Source organism: Oncorhynchus keta, chromosome 8 (assembly GCF_023373465.1).
Source record: "Oncorhynchus keta strain PuntledgeMale-10-30-2019 chromosome 8, Oket_V2, whole genome shotgun sequence".
Lineage (NCBI taxonomy): Eukaryota > Metazoa > Chordata > Actinopteri > Salmoniformes > Salmonidae > Oncorhynchus > Oncorhynchus keta.
The window spans coordinates 26133703-26153097 of NC_068428.1; the positions used below are offsets into that span (position 1 = coordinate 26133703).

The 19395-nt window shown below is 41.8% G+C and overlaps 1 protein-coding gene across 2 annotated transcripts; it reads left to right on the top strand.

Annotated features, from left to right (window-relative positions):
• Nucleotides 1-2811: 2811 nt before the first annotated feature.
• LOC118372014 (sialomucin core protein 24) lies at nucleotides 2812-19385 on the top strand. 2 transcript variants are annotated; one of them, XM_035757711.2, is made up of 6 exons: nucleotides 2832-3065; nucleotides 3957-4019; nucleotides 12783-12884; nucleotides 13594-13686; nucleotides 13848-13925; nucleotides 14082-19385. In XM_035757711.2, exons 1-6 carry the CDS (start codon nucleotides 2996-2998, stop codon nucleotides 14246-14248), a joined length of 573 nt encoding a protein of 190 aa, XP_035613604.1. In that variant the 5' UTR covers nucleotides 2832-2995; the 3' UTR covers nucleotides 14249-19385. The 2 variants fall into 2 exon arrangements, with proteins under 2 accessions (XP_035613605.1, XP_035613604.1); XM_035757712.2 differs by lacking the exon at nucleotides 13594-13686 and having other exon boundaries at nucleotides 2812-3065.
• Nucleotides 19386-19395: the final 10 nt, after the last annotated feature.

A 19395-nucleotide genomic window follows, 5' to 3' on the forward strand; every position in this document is an offset into this window, starting at 1 on the left:
AGTTAGTAGTGAATGTTGCAACCGAGGACATATTTTTTCCCGCTTCAACACTCGGCAGTCACGTTCTGTGAGCTTGTGTGGCCTACCATTTTGCAGCTGAGCCGCTGTTTCTCCTAGACGTTGCCACTTCACAATAACAGCACTTACAGTTGACTTGGACAGCTCTAGCAGGGCAGAAATTGGACAAACGGACTTGTTGGAAAGATTGAATCCTATGACGGTGCCACGTTAAAAGTCACTGAGCTCTTCAGTAAGGCCATTCCACTACAAATGTTTTTCTATGGAGATTGCTTGGCTGTGCACTCAATTTATACACCAGTCAGCAACGGATGTGGCTGAAATAGCCGAATCCACTCATTTGAAGGGGCGTCCACATACATACATACATACATACATACATACATACATACATACACACATACACACACATATATATATATATACACACACACACATATATATATACACACACACACACATATATATATACACACACACACACACACACACACACACATATATATATACACACACACACACATATATACACACACACACACATATATATATATATATATATACACACACACACACACACACACACACATATATATATATATACACACACATATATATATATACACACACACACATATATATATATATATATACACACACACATATATATATATATATACACACACACACATATATATACACACACATACATATATATATATATATATACAGTTGAAGTTGGCAGTTTACATACACCTTAGCCAAAGTTTTTCCCAATACCTGACATTTAATTCCTATTTAAAAAATCCCTGTCTTAGGTCAGTTAAGATCACCACTTTATTGTAAGAATGCGAAATGTCAGAATAATAGTAGAGAATTATCTATTTCAGCTTTTATTTCTTTCATCACATTCCCAGTGGGTCAGAAGTTTACATACATGAGTATTTGGTAGCATTGCCTTTAAATTGTTGAACTTGGGTCAAATGTGTCGGGTGGTCCTCCCCAAGCTTCCCACAATAAATTGGGTGAATTTTGGCCCATTCCTCCTGACAGAGCTGGTGTAAGTGAGTCAGGTTTGTAGGCCTCCTTGCTCACACACGCTTTTTCAGTTCTGTCAACAAATGTTCTATAGGATTTAGGTCAGGGCTTTGAGATGGCCTCTCCAATACCTTGACTTTGTTGTCCTTAAGCCATTTTGCCATTACTTTGGAAGTATGCTTGGGGTCATTGTCCATTTGGAAGACCCATTTGCGACCAAGCTTTAACTTCCTGACTGATGTCTTGAGATGTTCCTCAATATATCCACATAATTTTCCTACCTCATGATGCCATCCATTTTGTGAAGTGCACCAGTCCAGCCTGCAGCAAAGCACACGGACAACATGATGCTGCCACCCCCGTGCTTCACGGTTGGGATGGTGTTCTTCGGCTTGCAAGCCTCCCCCTTTTTCCTCCAAACATAACGATGGTCATAATGACCAAAAAGTTCTATTTTTGTTTCATCAGACCAGAGGACATTTCTCCAAAAAGTAGGATCTTTGTCCCCATGTGCAGTTGCAAAGCGTAGTCTGGCTTTTTTTATGGCGGTTTTGGAGCAGTGGCTTCTTCCTTGCTGTGCGGCCTTTCAGGTTATGTCGATATAGGACTTGTTTTACTGTGGATAGATACTTTTGTACCCATTTCCTCCAGCATCTTCACATGGTCCTTTGCTGTTGTTCTGGGATTGATTTTTTACTTTTTGCACCAAAGTACGTTCATTAATACCTTCAGGCGTTTGGAAATTGCTCCCAAGGCTGAACCAGACTTGTGGAGGTCTACAATTATTTTTTTCTTCACATGATGTCAAGCAAAGAGGCATTGAGTTTGAAGGTAGGCCTTGAAATACAGCCTCAGGTACACCCCCAATTGACTCACATGATGTCAATTAGCCTATCAGAAGCATCTAAAGCCATGACATAATTTTCTGGAATTTTCAAAGCTGTTTAAAGGCACAGTCAACTTAGCATATGTAAACTTCTGACCCACTGGAATTGTGATACAGTGAATTATAACGGAAATAATCTCTGTAAAGAATTGTTAGTTGTGACATGCAGAAAGTAGATATCCTAACCGACTTACCAAAACTATAGTTTGTTAACAAGACATTTGTGGAGTGGTTGAAAAACTACTTTTAATGACTCCAACCTAAGTGTATGTTAACTTAAGACTTCAACTGTAGCTTTTTTCGCACCAGAAATGAAAGCTAGATAGAGATGTAGTGTACCCTGTATATGTGAAACAATAATTCCCCCCTAAAAATGACTTGTTTGTTGATTCAATCCCTCCTCTTTTGAGTAAATCAAAGCAGACTAGTCAAAACAAAAGACTTGTGGCATTTCTGGTCCTCTAGACATGTGATTTTGTGGTGGTGGACTATACAGGAAATGGTATCTTGACCTAAGAGGCCACAAAAACAGTAGGCCTGCTGTCCAAATTCCTACACTGTAGTGTACAGTCAGAACAGAATTAAATAAATAAAAATATTTATAACAAGGGGCTGTGAGTTGGTTGGCATGTATTATCTGTTTGTTTCATCAACAATTTGCAAGTGATTCTATATCAGCAATAATTAAATCATCTGGTTATTTCAATTGTGATTCATGACAGGTGTGAGTTTCTTTCAGAAGAAAACATGTTGCCACTTACCCGAGACAAGTTATTATAACTGTGCCACTCTGCAGTGAAGTAGTATAAACAGGAGGTCCGTGTTTTTAAGTACAGTAGGCCTAGGCCATACTGTGAAATAAAGTCAGTACTGGACGTCTCACTTCACGACATCTCTTTACCCCTCCCTGCAAGCAAGCAATAAAAAGTGCCACATGACCTGTGTAGAAGGAAGTAGCAAGTTAGCAACAAGCCCCGTATCCAGCAGATATCCAGATCTCTCGCGACTAAAATTCGGGTTGAACAAATTGAGGAAAAATAGAAATTAAACAACATGTTTTTAAAACTTGTGTACGTTACATTGCTACTCGCATTGGTGAGTGCAACAACAGCTGCATACGTAGGTAAGTTTGCGACCTACAAAGCACAGCACAACCTGTTCTTGCGCTTTCTGCATTGGAAAGCCAGCGAGCGAGCTAACGTTAGCTAGCTAGCTAACTAAGGAAAGGTAACTGCGCGAGACGTTTGAGTGCATATTTATGTCATATGTCTATCTAGTTCCCCCGAATGTGACTGCAAACAGTTTTAAAAAATTATTTGTGCGAATTCCACGTGTTGTCAAATCATGTCAAGCTAGTTGGTTTTTCTAAGGATATGTGCGGAGTTTAGCCAGCTAGCTGCGCGACATATCAAGCAGCCCACGTTATCGTCCTCCAACTAGCTTTTAGAAGAAACAAATACTAACGCTGGCCAGCAACCCTGATCTTACAGGCAAATGTGTCGCTTTTAATTTACCCTTTCACAACAACTTTCGAAAATGGATGGTTAGTGAATCGGCCAGCTATTCTCTCATTGCCCATGTCCAGCTGGCTGTTATCATATGCAACAACAAGCCTGTCAGCCTTGCGTCACATTAGAGTTATGTTGCGTTATGAAGCTCTAGTTAGTTATCTATGAAGCTACACAAGTCACACGAACAGAGGGACAATGTTAATTAAAGTCCCTCATTGACACAGGTATTTTAAATGTAATGCACTTGATGTTGACATGACCTTTCTCACCTCGTAACGTTAGACTGATTTCATGTACAAGGAATCGCTGAGTAACTTTACCACTCCCTGTGACTAACGATTTAACTTTGTATACATTTGATGAGTAATGTTTTGCCTAGTAAATATCTCCCTGGCAGGTCCAATTAGGTCTATATCCGTCAAAGTTGGGCAAATACCCCTATTACATCTAACCTTTGTTATACACTTGTAATTACTTATGTTAATTGATGTTTCCCGTTTCAGTTGATTGTGCTGCATTTGATTGTGACGCATGTGTTGGTGACTGTCAATGGATGAACTGCACATGTAAGTACCTACTTTTCCTGCTCCTGCATGCATGATATTGTGGTGAAGAGTCATACGTTTTGGCATGTAAGCTTAAGTCTACAATTTCCTGAGCCATACTGAACTTGTAAGCCAGTTGATTCTGTTTTTTGACAATGTCATTCCAAAGGATCAAGAGGTAGCCATTTTGAGATGCAAGTCAAAAAAGACTGGGACAATGGGCGGTTTGGGCAAGGCAGTGAACCGAGAAATAGGTGTCCTTAGTAAAAGTGCCTGCTTATGTAGTTTAGGAAGCTACTAGGACATTTGGCCTCATCTCTTCCACACCAGCCATTTTAGAGAGTAGAGATATCTGCTGGTCCTTGGACAAGAACACTTTGCTACACAATTCTCATTACGATAATGGCAATACCTGGTCAGACTATCATGATAAATGTTTTGATATTGTGGTCTCAATCTCCAGTGGGGATGTTTGTTCATTTTTAGGCTTTGGTCGATGGTGTGATATACTAAGCTCCTAGATGCCTGAGTCATACACCATAATTAAACAATAAGGCACGAGGGGGTGTGGTATATGGCCAGTATACCACGCCTAAGGATTGTTCTTAGGCACGACATCGCGGAGTGCCATATACCACAAACCCTCGAGCTGCATTATTGCTATTATTAACTGGTTATCAATGTAATTAGAGCAGTAAAAAATAATGTTTTGTCATACCCGTGGTATATGGTCTGGCTGACAGACGTGGTATATCAATCAGCATTCAGGGCTCTAACCACCTAGTTTATATAGCCAGACTGCTGCTCTGACTGCCACATCGTAACTCTGTTTGCCTGTGGATGTTATCAGCCCAGTGAATTGAGGTTACAGGTTGTTTGAATTGGGGTTTTAAGCCAAGCACAGATCATTGCCCATGACACACTGCTGAGTAATAAAGGTGAACAGGTGCGTCATTCCCAGGTATGTGTGTGTGTGTGTGTGTGTGATGCTGAGAAGAAGCAGGGCAAATCCGATTGTGTGTTTTAGGAGGTGCCATTTAAGCTACGTAGGGTTGTGAGATGTTTTTAGAGAGGGCCTGTGTGTCTGTCATCATGATTTGCATAATGTACTTCAACATAGCAAACTACATAGTCCTATAATACTGTCTATCTGAATTGTGGGTGTGTTAAGTTGGAACCTTCTATTCGGGCACATTATCCTCCATGATTATGTGGACTGAGCTGAGTGTAGGCCCTCAGTTTTGGCAGTTGCCACTAAAAAGAGGATGATCCCAGCTGCTACTGTATTTATTTCTCAGCTGCACTATAAAACCGGAGTAGCCTACCCGGCATGATTTGAAAAATGATCTGCGGGACAGCAGCTTCCATTCGCTATTTGAGTGCATATGGACATCATTTTTTTTATCCTGCTCCTGCCCATTTGTTAATAGGCCCTTCTAAATCGAAACATGTTGCATATTAGGGTGAAATATGATCACTTGAAAAGAGACCAGCGTGTGCAGCCTGAGGCAAGGAACGGAGTGTAAGCGGGCCAAATTAGGCCCGTGGGTCGCCAATTGGGCAAATCTGGCCTATGGCATGGCGTATAGCCAGATAACATACTCCTATCCTGTTTTACTGAAATACAGTTGAAGTCGAAGTTTATACACTTAGGTCGGAGTCATTAAAACTAGTTTTTCAACCACTCAACAAATTTCTTGTTAATAACAAACTATAGTTTTGGCAAGTCGGTTAGGGTATCTACTTTGTGCATGACAGGTCATTTTTCCAACAATTGTTTACTTACAGATATATTTTACGTATAAACTGACTGTATCACAATTCTAGTGGGTCAGAAGTTTACATAACTTCTTATGGCTAGGGGTTCCTCGACAACATTCCGCTGAAAAGGCAGAGCGCGGAATTCAAAAATATTTTTTAGAAATATGTATCTTTCATACATTCACAAGTGCAAGTTAAAAAAGTTATTTTACAGTTCGTAGAAACATGTCAAATGATGTCTTCAATAATGTTCCAACCGGAGAATTCCTTTGTCTTTAGAATTGCAATGGAACGCAAGCTAACTCTCACGTAATCAGCTCATGGCACTCTGGCAGGCCTCTGGTTGATTCAGCTCTCATTTGCCCCCACTTCACAGTAGAAGCCTCAAACAAGGTTCTAAAGACTGTTGACCTCTAGTGGAAGCTGTAGAAGTGCAATATGACCCCATAGACACTGAATATTCGATAGACAATGAGTTGGAAAAACTACAAACCTCAGATTTCCCACTTCCTGGTTGGATTTTCTCAGGTTTTCACCTGCCATATGAGTTCTGTTATACTCACAGATATCATTCAAACAGTTTTAGAAAATTCAGTGTGTTTTCTATCCAATACTACTAATGATATGCATATATTAGCTTCTGGTCCAGAGTAGCAGGAAGTTTACTCTGGGCACGCTTTTCATCCGAACGTGAAAATGCTGCCCCCTATCCCAAACCGGATAAACTAAGTTGACTGTGCCTTTAAACAGCTTGGAAAATTCCAGAAAATGATGTCATGGCTTTAGACGCTTCTGATAAGCTTATTGACATCATTTGAGTGAATCGGAGGTGTACCTGTGGATGTATTTCAAGGCCTACCTTCAAACTCTGTGCCTCTTTGCTTGACATCATGGGAAAATCAAAAGAAAAAAAATGTAGACCTCCACAAGTCTGGTTCATCCTTGGGAGCAATTTCCAAATGCCTGAAGGTACCACGTTCATCTGTACAAACAATAGTAGGCAAGTATAAACACCATGGGACCATGCAGCCGTCATACCACTCAGGAATGCGACGCGGTCTTACTCCTAGAGATGAACGTACTTTGGTGCGAAAAATGCAGATCAATCCCAGAACAGCAAATGACCTTGTGAAGATGCTGGAGGAAATAGGTACAAAAGTATCTATATCCACAGTAAAACGAGTACTATATCGACATAACCTGGAAGGCCGCTCAGCAAGGAAGAAGCCAGTGCTACAAACCCGCCTTAAAAAAGCCAGACTACGGTTTGCAACTGCACATGGGGACAAAAATATATAGAACTGTTTGGCCATAATGACCATCGTAATGTTTGGAGGGAAAAGGGGGAGGCTTGCAAGCCGAAGAACACCATCCCAACCGTGAAGCACGGGGGTGATAGCATCATGTTGTGGGGGTGCTTTGCTGCAGGAGGGACTGGTGCACAAAATAGATAACTTTCATGCCTCATGATGACATGTGGATATATTGAAGTAACATCTTTAGACATCAGTCAGGAAGTTAAAGCTTGGTCTCAAATGGGTCTTCCAAATGGATAATGACCCCAAGCATACTTCCAAAGTAATGGCTTAAGGACAACAAAGTCAAGGTACTGGAGTGGCCATCATAAAGCCCTGACCTCAATCCTGTAGAAAATGAGGCAAGGAGGCCTACAAACCTGACAATTACACCAGCTCTGTCAGGAGGAATGGGACAAAATTCACCCAACTTATTGTAGGATGGTTGTGGAAGGCTACCCTAAACGTTTGACCCAAGTTAAACCATTTAGTATTAAAAAATTACATGCTACCAAATTAGTATTTGGTAGCAAGTAAACTTCTGACCCACTGGGAATGTGATGAAAGAAATAAAAGCTGAAATAAATCATTCTCTGTACTATTATTCTGACATTTCACATTCTTAATAAAGTGGTGATCCTAACTGACCTAAGACACGGAATTTTTACTAGGATTAAATGTCAGGAATTGTGAAACTGAGTTTAAATGTATTTGGCTAAGGTGTATGTCAACTTATGACTTCAACTGTACATTTTATTCGTATCAATGTTTCTTTTGACCTGCCTAAAATTAATAATGAATTTATTAGATTTTTTAATGCAGGTGTTCCAAAGGCTTGCATCAGCGGCTTGTATGCGACACAAAGTTTTTCAAAACTGTAATATCTTGTGCTTCACGGAGTCATGGCTGAACGACTACACTATGAACATTCAGCTGGCTGCTTATACGCTGTACCGGCAGGTTAGAACAGCAGCGTCTGGTAAAACAAGGGGTGGCGGGCTATGTATTTTTGTAAATAACAGCTGGCGCATTAGATCTAAGGAAGTCTGGAGGTTTTGCTCGCCTGAGGTAGAGTATCTCATGATAAGCTGTAGAACACACGATCTACCTAGATAGTTTATCTGTATTCTGCCATAAGCAAACAAGTAAATGCTCACCCAGAGGCAGCGCTCATAGTAGCTGGGGACTTAAATCCATTTTACCACATTTCTATCAGCATGTTGAATGTGCAACCAGAAGGAAAAAAACTCTGGATGTGGCAGGGCTTGCAAACCATTGCAGGCTACAAAGGGAAGCACAGTCGAGAGATGCCCAGTGACACAAGCCTACCAGACGAGCTAAACTACTTCTGTGCTCGCTTCGAGGCAAATGGAACTGAAACATGCATGAGAGCATCAGCTGTTCTGTAAGACTGTAATCACGCTCTCCGCAGCCGACGTGAATAAGCCCTTAAAACAGGTCAACATTCACAAGGCCGCAGGGGCAGACGGATTACCAGGACAGGTACTGCGAGCATGCGCTGACCAATTTTCAAGTGTCTTCACTGACATTTTCAACCCCTCTCTGTCAGAGTCTGTAATACCTACATGTTTCAAACAGATCACCATAGTGCCTGTGCCCATGAACACTAAGGTAACCTGCCTAAATGACCACCGACCCGTAGCACTCACGTCTGTAGCCATGAAGTGCTTTGAAAGGCTGGTCATGGCTCACATCAACACCATAATCCCAGAAACCCTAGACCCACTCCAATTTTGTATTCCACTTGTAAAAGATCCACAGATTACGCAGTCTCTATTGCACTCCACACTGCCCTTTCTCACCTGAACAAAAGGAACACCTATGGAACACCAATGTGACTACAGCTTAGTGTTCAACACCATAGTGCCCTCAAAGCTCATCACTAAGCTAAGGACCCCGGGACTGAACACCTCCCTCTGCAACTGGATCCTGGACTTTCTGACAGGCTGACCCCAGGTGGTAAGGGTAGGTAACAACACATCCACCATGCTGATCCTCAACACAGGGGCCCCTCAGGGGTTTGTGCTCAGTCCCCTCCTGTACTCCCTGTTCACTCATGACTGCACGACTCCAACACCAAGTTTGCCGACGGCACAATAGTGGTAGGCCTGATCACCGACAATGGTAAGACATCCTATAGAGAGGTCAGACACCTGGCTGTGTGGTGCCAGGACAACAACCTATCCCTCAACGTGATCAAGACAAAGGAGATGATTGTGAACTAGAGGAAAAGGCGGACCAAGTACACCCCCATTCTCATCAACAGGGCTGCAGTGGAACAGATTGAGAGCTTCAAATTCCTTGGTGTCCACATCACCAACAAACTAACATGGTCCAAGCACACCAAGACAGTCGTGAGTAGGGCATGACAAAGCCTATTCCCACACAGGAGACTGAAATTTTGACATGGGTCCTCAGATCCTCAAAAGGTTCTGACAGCTGCACCATCGAGAGCATCCTGACTGGTTGCATCACAGCCTGGTATGGCAACTGCTTGGCCTCCGACCGCAAGGTGCAGAGGGTAGTGCGTACGGCCCAGTACATCACTGGGGCCAAGCTTCCTGCCATCCAGGACCTCTATACCAGGCGGTGTCAGAGGAAGGCCCTAAAATTGTCAGACTCCAGCCACCCTAGTCATAGACTGTTCTCTCTGCTACCGCACGGCAAGCAGTACTGGAGCGCCATGTCTAGGTCCGAGAGACTTCTAAACAGTTTCTAACCCCAAGCCTAAGGACTCTAACATCTAATCAAATGGCCTCCCAGACTATTTGCATTGCCCCCCTCCCCTTTACACCACTGCTACTCTATCATCTAAGCATAGTCACTTTTAATAACTCTACCTACATGTACATACCTCAACTAACCGGTGCACCCGCACATTGACTCTGTACTGGTACCCCCCTGTATATAGTCTCGCTATTGTTATTTTACTGTTTACTTTTATTTCTTATCTGTATCTTTTCTTTTTTTAACTGCATTGTTGGTTAGGGGCTTGTAATTTAGCATTTCACTGTAAGGTAATGTTGTATTCGGCACATGTGACTAATACAATTTGATTTGATATCAATACTTGCACATCCATTTCTCCCGTAATTCATTTTACAAGACAAAGATCCCACCATATCGAACAAACTAGTTCTGTCGCATATATATATATATATATATATATAATTGTACCTTAATTACTTGTTTCCATCACAGCTGTCCTGAATTATATATTTTTTAGTAAGGTATGACTTTATTCTGATTCAAATCTGTGGATGGAAACCTGGTTAATGACTGACAGACAAAATCCTCACAGTGCTGTCACACACCAGAACTAATAACTCGGCAGTCTCTCTCTCACACCAGAACTAATAACTCGGCAGTCTCTCTCTCACGCCAGAACTAATAACTCGGCAGTCTCTCTCTCACACCAGAACTAACCGTCTCTCACCACACAGTAGGTCGGAGGTCTGAACAAATGCTTTTCACAAGCCCTACAACAGGATCACCAATTAGAATGTCCTTCCCCATGGTCAGTCTGTGTGAATTTCCAGATTTAGTTCATATCTAAAGTTGGCTACAATACAGACCCAGCTCACCTAGGCTGAGGTAATGACCCAGCTCATTGTGGTGAGTTACTGCAAGCCCCACTGTTATTACCAGATTTATCATTGGTTTAGGGATTTCATGTAAACGCATAGGCGTCAGAGGGGCTCCATTTTTGTTCTGAAGCCTGTAGTTTAATCCCACTGAGCTACACGTGTCAGCTGGTTTAGCTCAAAGTGTACTGGTCTGGATGTAAGACACAAAGCGTTATGCAGCACTTAGCTCTTTAAGGATTTCCCCTCTGACAATCCTCTTCCCTCCGATCTCTCACTGGATGCCCCTTGCAGTGGGTTCGGCTCACACTGTCAAGATCCTTCTGGAATGTGTGTTAGTGAGCTCCACCTTTCATAGTTGCCTGTGAGGTAACAGCCACCTCTACCCCCTCCACCAATGGAAAAGTCTGCCACACACACACACACACACACACACTGATTGTGAGTGGGGTCACACACGGATGATCTTAATTGCATGCTCCTCGTGTCCTCTCGTCTCCTTCTCAAAACCCCACTGGATGAGAGAACCAGAGGTCCCTCCCCTCTGACCTGCTCCTCCAGTGGGGTTTTGAGAAGGAGAGAACGCGAGGAGTATCCAATTAAGATTCTCAACTTCAAGACAAGGTTAGTGGCAGTGCAGACGAGGTTAGTTTCAGAACAGTACGAGCATGCGATAAATCACCTGTAGGTTTAAAACAAATAACATCTACACAATACCCCATCACAAAGCGAAAATGGGTTTCATGACGTTTTTGCAAATTGATTAAAATAAACATACCTTATAAGTGTTCAGATGCTTTGATATGAGACTGGAAATTGAGCTTAGTTGAGCCATGATGTTTCCACAACTTGATTGGAGCACAACAGTTTGCTAACTATGCTAACATAATTACAAAAGGGTTTTCTAATGATCAATTAGCCTTTTAAAGTGATACTTGGATTAGCTAACACAACGTGCCATTGGAACACAGGATGGTTGCTGATAATGGGTCTCTGTAGATATCACATGTAAAATCTGCTGTTTCCAGCAACAATAGTCATTTACAACATTAACATTGTCTACACTGTATTTCTGATAAATTTCGTGTTTAAATAGACAATTTTTTAAAATTCTTTCTAAAAAACAAGGACATTTCTAAGTGACCCCAAACTTTTGAAAAGGTAGTGTATCTATCCACCCCCTTGGATTAATCAGTAAAGGGAAAGATCATGCAGTGGGGGAGGGGGCTGGCTATGATTTCTGACTTTCCAGGAAGGAGAATGACTGAACTCGCACTAGACTCCTGAGCTGACAAGCCCATCCCATTTGACTGAAAACAAGATAATATTTGGCTGTGGTTCAAACTCTTAAGACACACCCTCGTCCACTTAACCTCGCCTTGTGCCCTTGGGGGAATCGCTGTCACCATCTTGGAGGGCGGTCCAAATGATTTCGCCAAGCAAGGCGAGTTTTAAAATGTAAGCCCTTCTGCCCTCGTTTTTAGTTGAGTTTGCGAGTGTACAAATATGTTCACTTTGGGGACTGAAACTCTCCATATTTCAATTTGTTATAAATTGTGCTACTAATGCACATGACGGCATTGTAAATGTAATGATGATGTTTTTGGAAAATTTAGAAATTAAACATTTTCCTTCTTCAGAAGTTCCAGCTAGGCAAGCTAACCATTAGTTAGCTAATTAATTTGCTAGCTATCATATAGTAGGCATATATGAATCATTTATACAGTTCATTTTAAAGTAGACGTGCAATTGTAATTGACTTTAGCATATGTAAAGCACCCACAAGCTACCGGTGGCTGAAAACACAATCATCGCGGGATGAATGAGTGACGAATTTCTGTGCAAGGGCGGTCCATTTTAAAAATCATTCCTTCCTCCCTTACCCTGCAAGTGTATACTCATCAGAAGTGTCCACTTAATTTGAGGGGTTAGGGTGTGTCTTAAGTGTTTGGAATGTAGCCCTTGTTCTTAAATGGCTCATGTTCCCTATGGTGTCAAGGTTAATATACTTTTCCTAAAGATTCCCGATCACCTGAACACAGTTTCTTGTCTTTTTGTTAGTGCTCTACTGGAAAACTGTCTTTCATTGGTGCTTGTTTGTTCATTTTATCCCCTCTGTTCAGTTACAGCAACTCCAGATGTCTCCAATGTCTCCTGTGTCAACGTCACCTCCGTAAACAGTCAGAACATGACCATAGGCGCCTGCTCCAATGAAACCTGCTCAGGTAAAGTCTAATACCATCACTTGGTTCAGTTAAAGGCTTCTCCAGAGGGATTACATGTGCTTTGTTATTCCAGTCACTGTCACTTATTTAACATGACACAGGACTGGCCTTCAACAGAAAGTGACTGATCTAGGCATTTGGAGACATTCTATATCTCTGTTATGTGGTGTCAGTTGCTTTCTCTCAATACTCTGAAATGCTTCCCTCCTTTCCTAATTGCTTTGTCGCTGCCTTCCTCCTCCCTTGTCATTCCACCAGTCCAAAAGGATTAGATGGGTGAAAGCTAATTGTATGAATTCACGCTATTACATTCACCTACCAAATCCTGTCAGATCAAAATGGAAGGCAGGAGGGGAATGCAGGAGGCATTTTGGGACTATCCAGATGTAGCCTGTCTCTTTCTTCCCTGCTTTATTCTAGGCCTGGGATGATACCAGTATCGCGATACTCATTAGTATTATGGCAAGGAAACAAAACGCAAAGTGGATTTAACTTCTTTCGATTAACAGCCCTAATGTTGGAAACGAACGGTTCTCATCCAGAGTCACGTTTATTTTCCAAGCAATGGCGCACAATATTTTACATACAGCAGGACCGTAGTGTTAAGTCTGCTTTGTGTTTTCATTTTTGCCTTGGAAAAAATATTGCAAAACTGAAATCGTCACAGCCCTGCTTTATACTCTGTCTCTCTCTGTGTCGGTTTCTTCAGTGCAGCCTTTTACTTCAAGTTCAGCCAAACCTCCTACCCCCACCATGTCTGCTATCCCTACGGTCATCAATGTCACTAACAGCTCCACCACAGGTAACCAGCAAAAACCAGCCTCTCAGCTGCTCCCTTCTAATCAGTGTGTGTCTACTGGGTGGCCGGATGGTTGTAATGTCAAACCTGAATATGGGGAAATGGTCAACTGTTTTTGTAAGTGGTGAAATGGTATTAAACTGATATCTTACTGCTGTGTCCAGCTAACCTGACTACTGCAGTACCAACTGCCCTGCCCACTAACAGCACCGTCCCAGTCTCTGACACAACGACTGCTTCAAGTAAGTTCCCATGCCAGCCCAGTCTGAAATCAAATCATATTACTGAATCAAAAGTCAATTCCGCCAGTGTATTATCAATGTTTGTGGTTCTACATGGCCCTAAAGGCTAGTGGTGATACAGTGGTATGACTTGGCTCTCACTTCCACCCTGTGCAGACAGCACTGTGTCACCAGTGGGGCCCTCTCCTGCACCTCATAAGAATGCAACGTTTGACGCAGCGAGCTTCATTGGGGGCATCGTGCTGGTCCTGGGCCTGCAGGCTGTGCTCTTCTTCCTCTATAAGTTCTGCAAGTCCAAGGACCGCAACTACCACACCCTCTGAAGGACCAACACCTACTCTGGCCCCCCCACCCCTCCCGGGCCAGCTGGAACCTCCTAATATCAACCCCCTAACCCCTGGCCATTGTGATTCTCTCAAACAGTGTTTCTCCCACAATCCCCACTCCTCATTGCATTGTGCTAGCAACTTGTGGTTTAGGCCTGTAGCCTGAATAGACACATGGGCTGTAAACTATACACACAACAGAAGGCTGCTGAGGAAAAGACGGCTCATAATAATGGCTGTAACGGAGCAAGCGGAATGGCATCAAACACATGGGAACCATGCGTTGGATGTATTGGATACCATTCCGCTCTAGCCATTAGCACGAGCCCGTCCTCCCCAATTAAGGTGCCACCAACCTCCTGTGGTACACACCCACACTTGCGCCACATCTTTTACTGGATGTGTACACTACGCATTTCTCACACCCTGGTGCAGCCTTCAGCGCACAGAATTACATCACTGTGTTTCCCCTCTCCTACTCCCGTCTCTCCCCCTCTCCTCATTCAGTTAGTCATTGTGACTTGAGAAAAATCAGCCTAATTTACTGCTCCTCTCCCCTGGCCCTTCATTTGAATGTTTTACCTGCCTGGCCTGGTAAAACGAGCCGACGGTCATTTATGTAATAGACGTTCTGTTGGAATATAGTGGGGCTGCCATGGCATTAGCTTGTGGCCTTCATGCACCTTGGTAACGCTTCAGAAACACTGAGGTCCCCTCCCCTGTTATTTTTCAGAATTTGATTACTGGATGATGCAGCATAGCTTTTATTCTTGTTTGTCGTGGGACAGATCTGGGCTGAGTTTTTCACGCCTATATAAAGGGGTTATAATCAAATGATGGTAGAAAGTCCAAACAAAAGGAGAACTAGAAGCAGTACTCCATTCTTTAAGTTTATATTCTGTATGAAGATGCCTCCATCTGAAGTAGAGGAGTCAGACCCTTGGTGTTAAGACACAACACACACCACACGCTGCCAAGAGAGCAGCTCAATGCAATACACCCAAATCAATCCCCCTTTCTACAACCCCCTCTCTTTATCGGCTTCAGCCAAACGGATCACAGTGAAGAGTCCAGTCAGTAGACTTGAGATCTTCCCTTGACAGGAAGGCAATCGCAATGAGTCAAGTCTTTGGGACATGGTCGAAAGGTTCTACAGATTAAAGATTGTAGTAAATATATGAGAATGATTAAATAAGTCTAATTATGAATTCAAGTGTTGAACGGAAAGAGATGAAGATAAGACAGTCTGCACCTTATTGATGCGTACAGTGATGGCAGTAAAGTGCCTTTAATGTTAAATGTGACTTAAAGAGGGGATGAGTGAGAATTATGATGTTGCTCCTCTTCCTCCTAGCTGAGGCCTGAGTGTCGTTGTTGTGAAGTAAAAGCAGTCTGGTGACAGGCACGGTAATGCGGTGCTGATATTGGTGATGAACAGAGAGAAGAGAACCAGGGTGGTTCTCAATCCCATTTTAATTCACTCAAACCAAGTAGTTACCTGAAATTCCAAAATGTTCCTCATAGAAGATTGGGAATGATTTCAATTTCAGTTGACTTCCTGAACTTGCTGAATAATTGCAATGAGTTGGGCCCAACCCTGAACAGCAGAACCCTAGTATCCCAGCTGGACTGAATAGCCTTTTATTATTGAAGAGTAGACCGATACGTTAGTTCCTCATCTTGGTCTTTGATGGATGAAGACCTATTACAGTATCAATTGATTATATTGGTTGAGATGTCACCTATGCAGGCAGAAGTTTTAAATGTTCCTCACAGCGCCCTAGTGCTAGTTCCCCCTCATATTGTACAGGCACATCCTTATAGCCTGTGTTTTGAAAATTAACAGTGAAGAATACTTTTTGGCTTAGTTCTTAATCAATTTGTTTTTCCTGGAGTCATGCATAAATTGAACTGATAGTTATTTGATCATTTCAAAAAACTAACTAATACCTGGTCCCTGAACTTAAAATGGGCGCAATGTTGAGATGTCGTCCTTTTCATTTTGGAAGTTTTCTTTTCTCCCAGTGAGCTGTCTTTTTTAAGTGCAGTGCCAAGGAGAAGAGTTCCTTCAGAAATGATTGACACCCCTTGACTTTTTCCACATTGTGTTGTTACAGCCTAAAATTGATTAAATTGAGATTTTGTATCACTGATCTGCACACAATACCCAAAATGTTGAAGTGGAACTATGTTTTTAGAAATGTTTACAAATGAAAATCTGAAGTGTCTCGTGTCGAAAGGTATTCAACCCCTTTTGTTATGCCAAGCCTAAATAAGTTCAGGGGTAAAAATGTGCTTGACGAGTCATGTAAATTACATGGACTCACTCTGTGCACAATAATAGTGTTTAATATGATTTTTAAATGACTACTCCATCTCTAAAACCCCACATGTACAATTATCTAAGGTCCCTCGGTCAAACGGTTCATTTCAAGCACAGATTCAACCACAAGGACCAGGGAGGTTTTCCAATGTTTTACAAAGAAGGGCACCTATTGGAATATGAGTAAAATAAATAAAAGTAAACATTTGAATATTCCTTTGAGCATGGTGGTTATTAATTTCACTTTGGCTGGTGTGTCACTACAGCCAGTCACTACAAAGATGCAGGCGTCTTTCCTAACTCAGTTCCTGGAGAGGAAGAAAACCGCTCAGGGATTTCACCACGAGGCCAATGGTGACTCTAAAACAGTTACAGAGTTTAATGATTGATGGGAGAAAACAGGATAGATCAACAACATTCTAGTTGCTCTGCAATACTAAACCTAATTGACAGTGAAAAGAAGGAAGCCTGTACAGGAACAAAAAATATTCCAAAACATGAATCCTGTTTGCAATAAGGCACTAAAATAATACTGCAAAAAAATGAGGCAAAAGAAATTTGACACTTTGTTCTGAATACAAAGCATTATGTTTGGGGAATCTCCCAACACATCACCGAGTACCACTCTTTATATTTCCAAGCATGGTGGTGACTACATCATGCTATGGGTATGCTTGTCTTCGGCAAGGGCTTGGGAGTTTTTTAGGATAAGAATAAGGATAGAGCTAAGCACAAGTAAAATCATAGCGGGAAACCTGGTTGTCTGCTTTCAAACAGACACTGGGAGACAAATTCACCTTTCAGCAGGACAATTCCTAAAACACAATGCCAAATATACACTGGAGTTTCTACCAAGACAACTTTGAATGTTCCTGAGTGGCTTGGTTGGGCTTTTACTTAAATCTGCTCATAAATCTATGGCAAGACTTAAATGGCTGTCTAGTAATGATCAACAACCAACTAGACAGCTTGAATAATGTGCACGTATTGCACAATTCAGGTGTCCAAAACTCCCACAAGTTTTGGGGGGATTTTTCTTCTGCTTTGACGTTCGTGTTTTGTCTAGATCGTTGGCACAAAAAAAATACAATGAAATCAATTTTACACTCACTTTGTAACACAACAAATTGTAGAAAAAGTCCAGAGGTTTGAATACATTCTCAAGGCACTGTAGGTTTCCCAAATGTAGTGCTCGTACAGTATGTCTAGTTCTTTGATTAGCTTGCTGCTAACAGTGTGATGTCCACCTTGTACATAGAGCTGTCATGTCCTTCATTTGATCTACCTTCAAGCTTTCCACTTTCAATTGTGTAAAGGCAAGATGATGGATCTTTTTTAGTGTTTTATCAATAGCTTTCGCTTGCAGTGGCTTGTCAATGTCAAGACTCGGTTGTGTTTTTGTTTAATTTTTTGCATGTCCAATGCTTGGAATTGTAGTATTTTATTTTGAATTAGGCTCTTGGGGCTTCAGATACTTAAAATTAAAATAACCACTTGATGAATGTCAAACAGTATGCTAGTGGAGAGTATGCCTAAAAAATGTGCATTAAAGCCAAAGTCCTCAGTCTTGGCATGGAAAATGGAGCTTTGCACTGACGAAGCTTTGCTTTGTAGTGTTTGCCTTAATGTTTTTGTATCGCTTCCAAAAATGTATGAATGCCTGTGAGAACTCTTAACTCAATATTTTTCTAATGATGGAACAAAATAACTTGGTTGTTTTGTATGAGCACACTCAATGTCATTTAAATGTGCGCATGCGTCTTTCCTTGGCCTTCATTGTCCCTGATTTTGTTTTTTTTCTTGATCGCTTTAAGCATGCCCTTTTACAATATTCATCTACAGTCACCCAACGGCTTCAGGTTGCGTCCCAAAGACGTTTGTTTTTGAAACTGATTTAAAATGACTGCTTACCGTAGAAAGGCACCATCTTGCAGTGAGATAGTATTTTCTTTCAGTAGATGTCACAGGACATCGCCAGTACCCACAGCAACTGATACAAATATTCTGATTGTTGCCAATTTTTTCCAGAGCCCGTAGACTGTCACACAGTTCCTCTCCCTGCACCTTTTCAAGAAAAGTGCCTTACTCAGTTGAACATAAATGAAGGTTTTTATTTTTGTCGTAACGGGATAGTAAACCCAATAGATATCAAAGGGACTCCGCACTTTCAGACCCCTTGTAAAGATGAAATCAAAGCTGCGTTGTGTTGTAAGAGCATCTTTAAATGTTGTCTTCGTTTTCTCAATCACACTTTGCTTTGGGAGCCTAAACCAGACACAGAAGAATGGGTCAGCTGGCCAGAGCCACAGACATGCATAGTATGGCAAATTGTCCTAAATATTGTCACCAAGCATTCCATGACTTGCCTACATTCCAACCTAAAATGGAATTTACATTCTTGACCCTAGAATGTAGCGTTCTCTGGCACAACGGTGTACGTTAGTATTGTACCCAGTTGGCTGACCTTTACATGTCTCTGGCTCTGGAGGCAGCTGTCATTATTAGTGTGAAGCTCTGGAGATGTTTTTTTTTGTTTTGCCTTGCTGCTTTAACAATGTCCACATGCCACAGTGATCTAAGTCCTGTTGAGTAAAAAGTCATAGGTCTTATGGAATGATTCCTCAGATTTCCTCGCTCCTCTCACACACAGACACACAGGTTAATGTGTTGACAGACACTTGCTGTTGCATATAGTCAGGATGCCTACTACTCTAATGGTTTATGCTTGTTTGATGTCCTTTTTGCCTGGAATCTTGTTTTGCCATTAGATTCAAATGTTAAAATCAATAAAGTTTGAATATTGTTAAACAATTTATTTTGT

Coding starts and splice junctions, on each gene's coding strand:
- LOC118372014 (XM_035757711.2), top strand. CDS start 2,996: ATGTTTTTAAAACTTGTGTACGTTACATTGCTACTCGCATTGGTGAGT. Junction 12,885..13,593: donor CTCCAATGAAACCTGCTCAG/GTAAAGTCTAAT, acceptor CGGTTTCTTCAG/TGCAGCCTTTTACTTCAAGT. Junction 13,926..14,081: donor TGACACAACGACTGCTTCAA/GTAAGTTCCCAT, acceptor CACCCTGTGCAG/ACAGCACTGTGTCACCAGTG.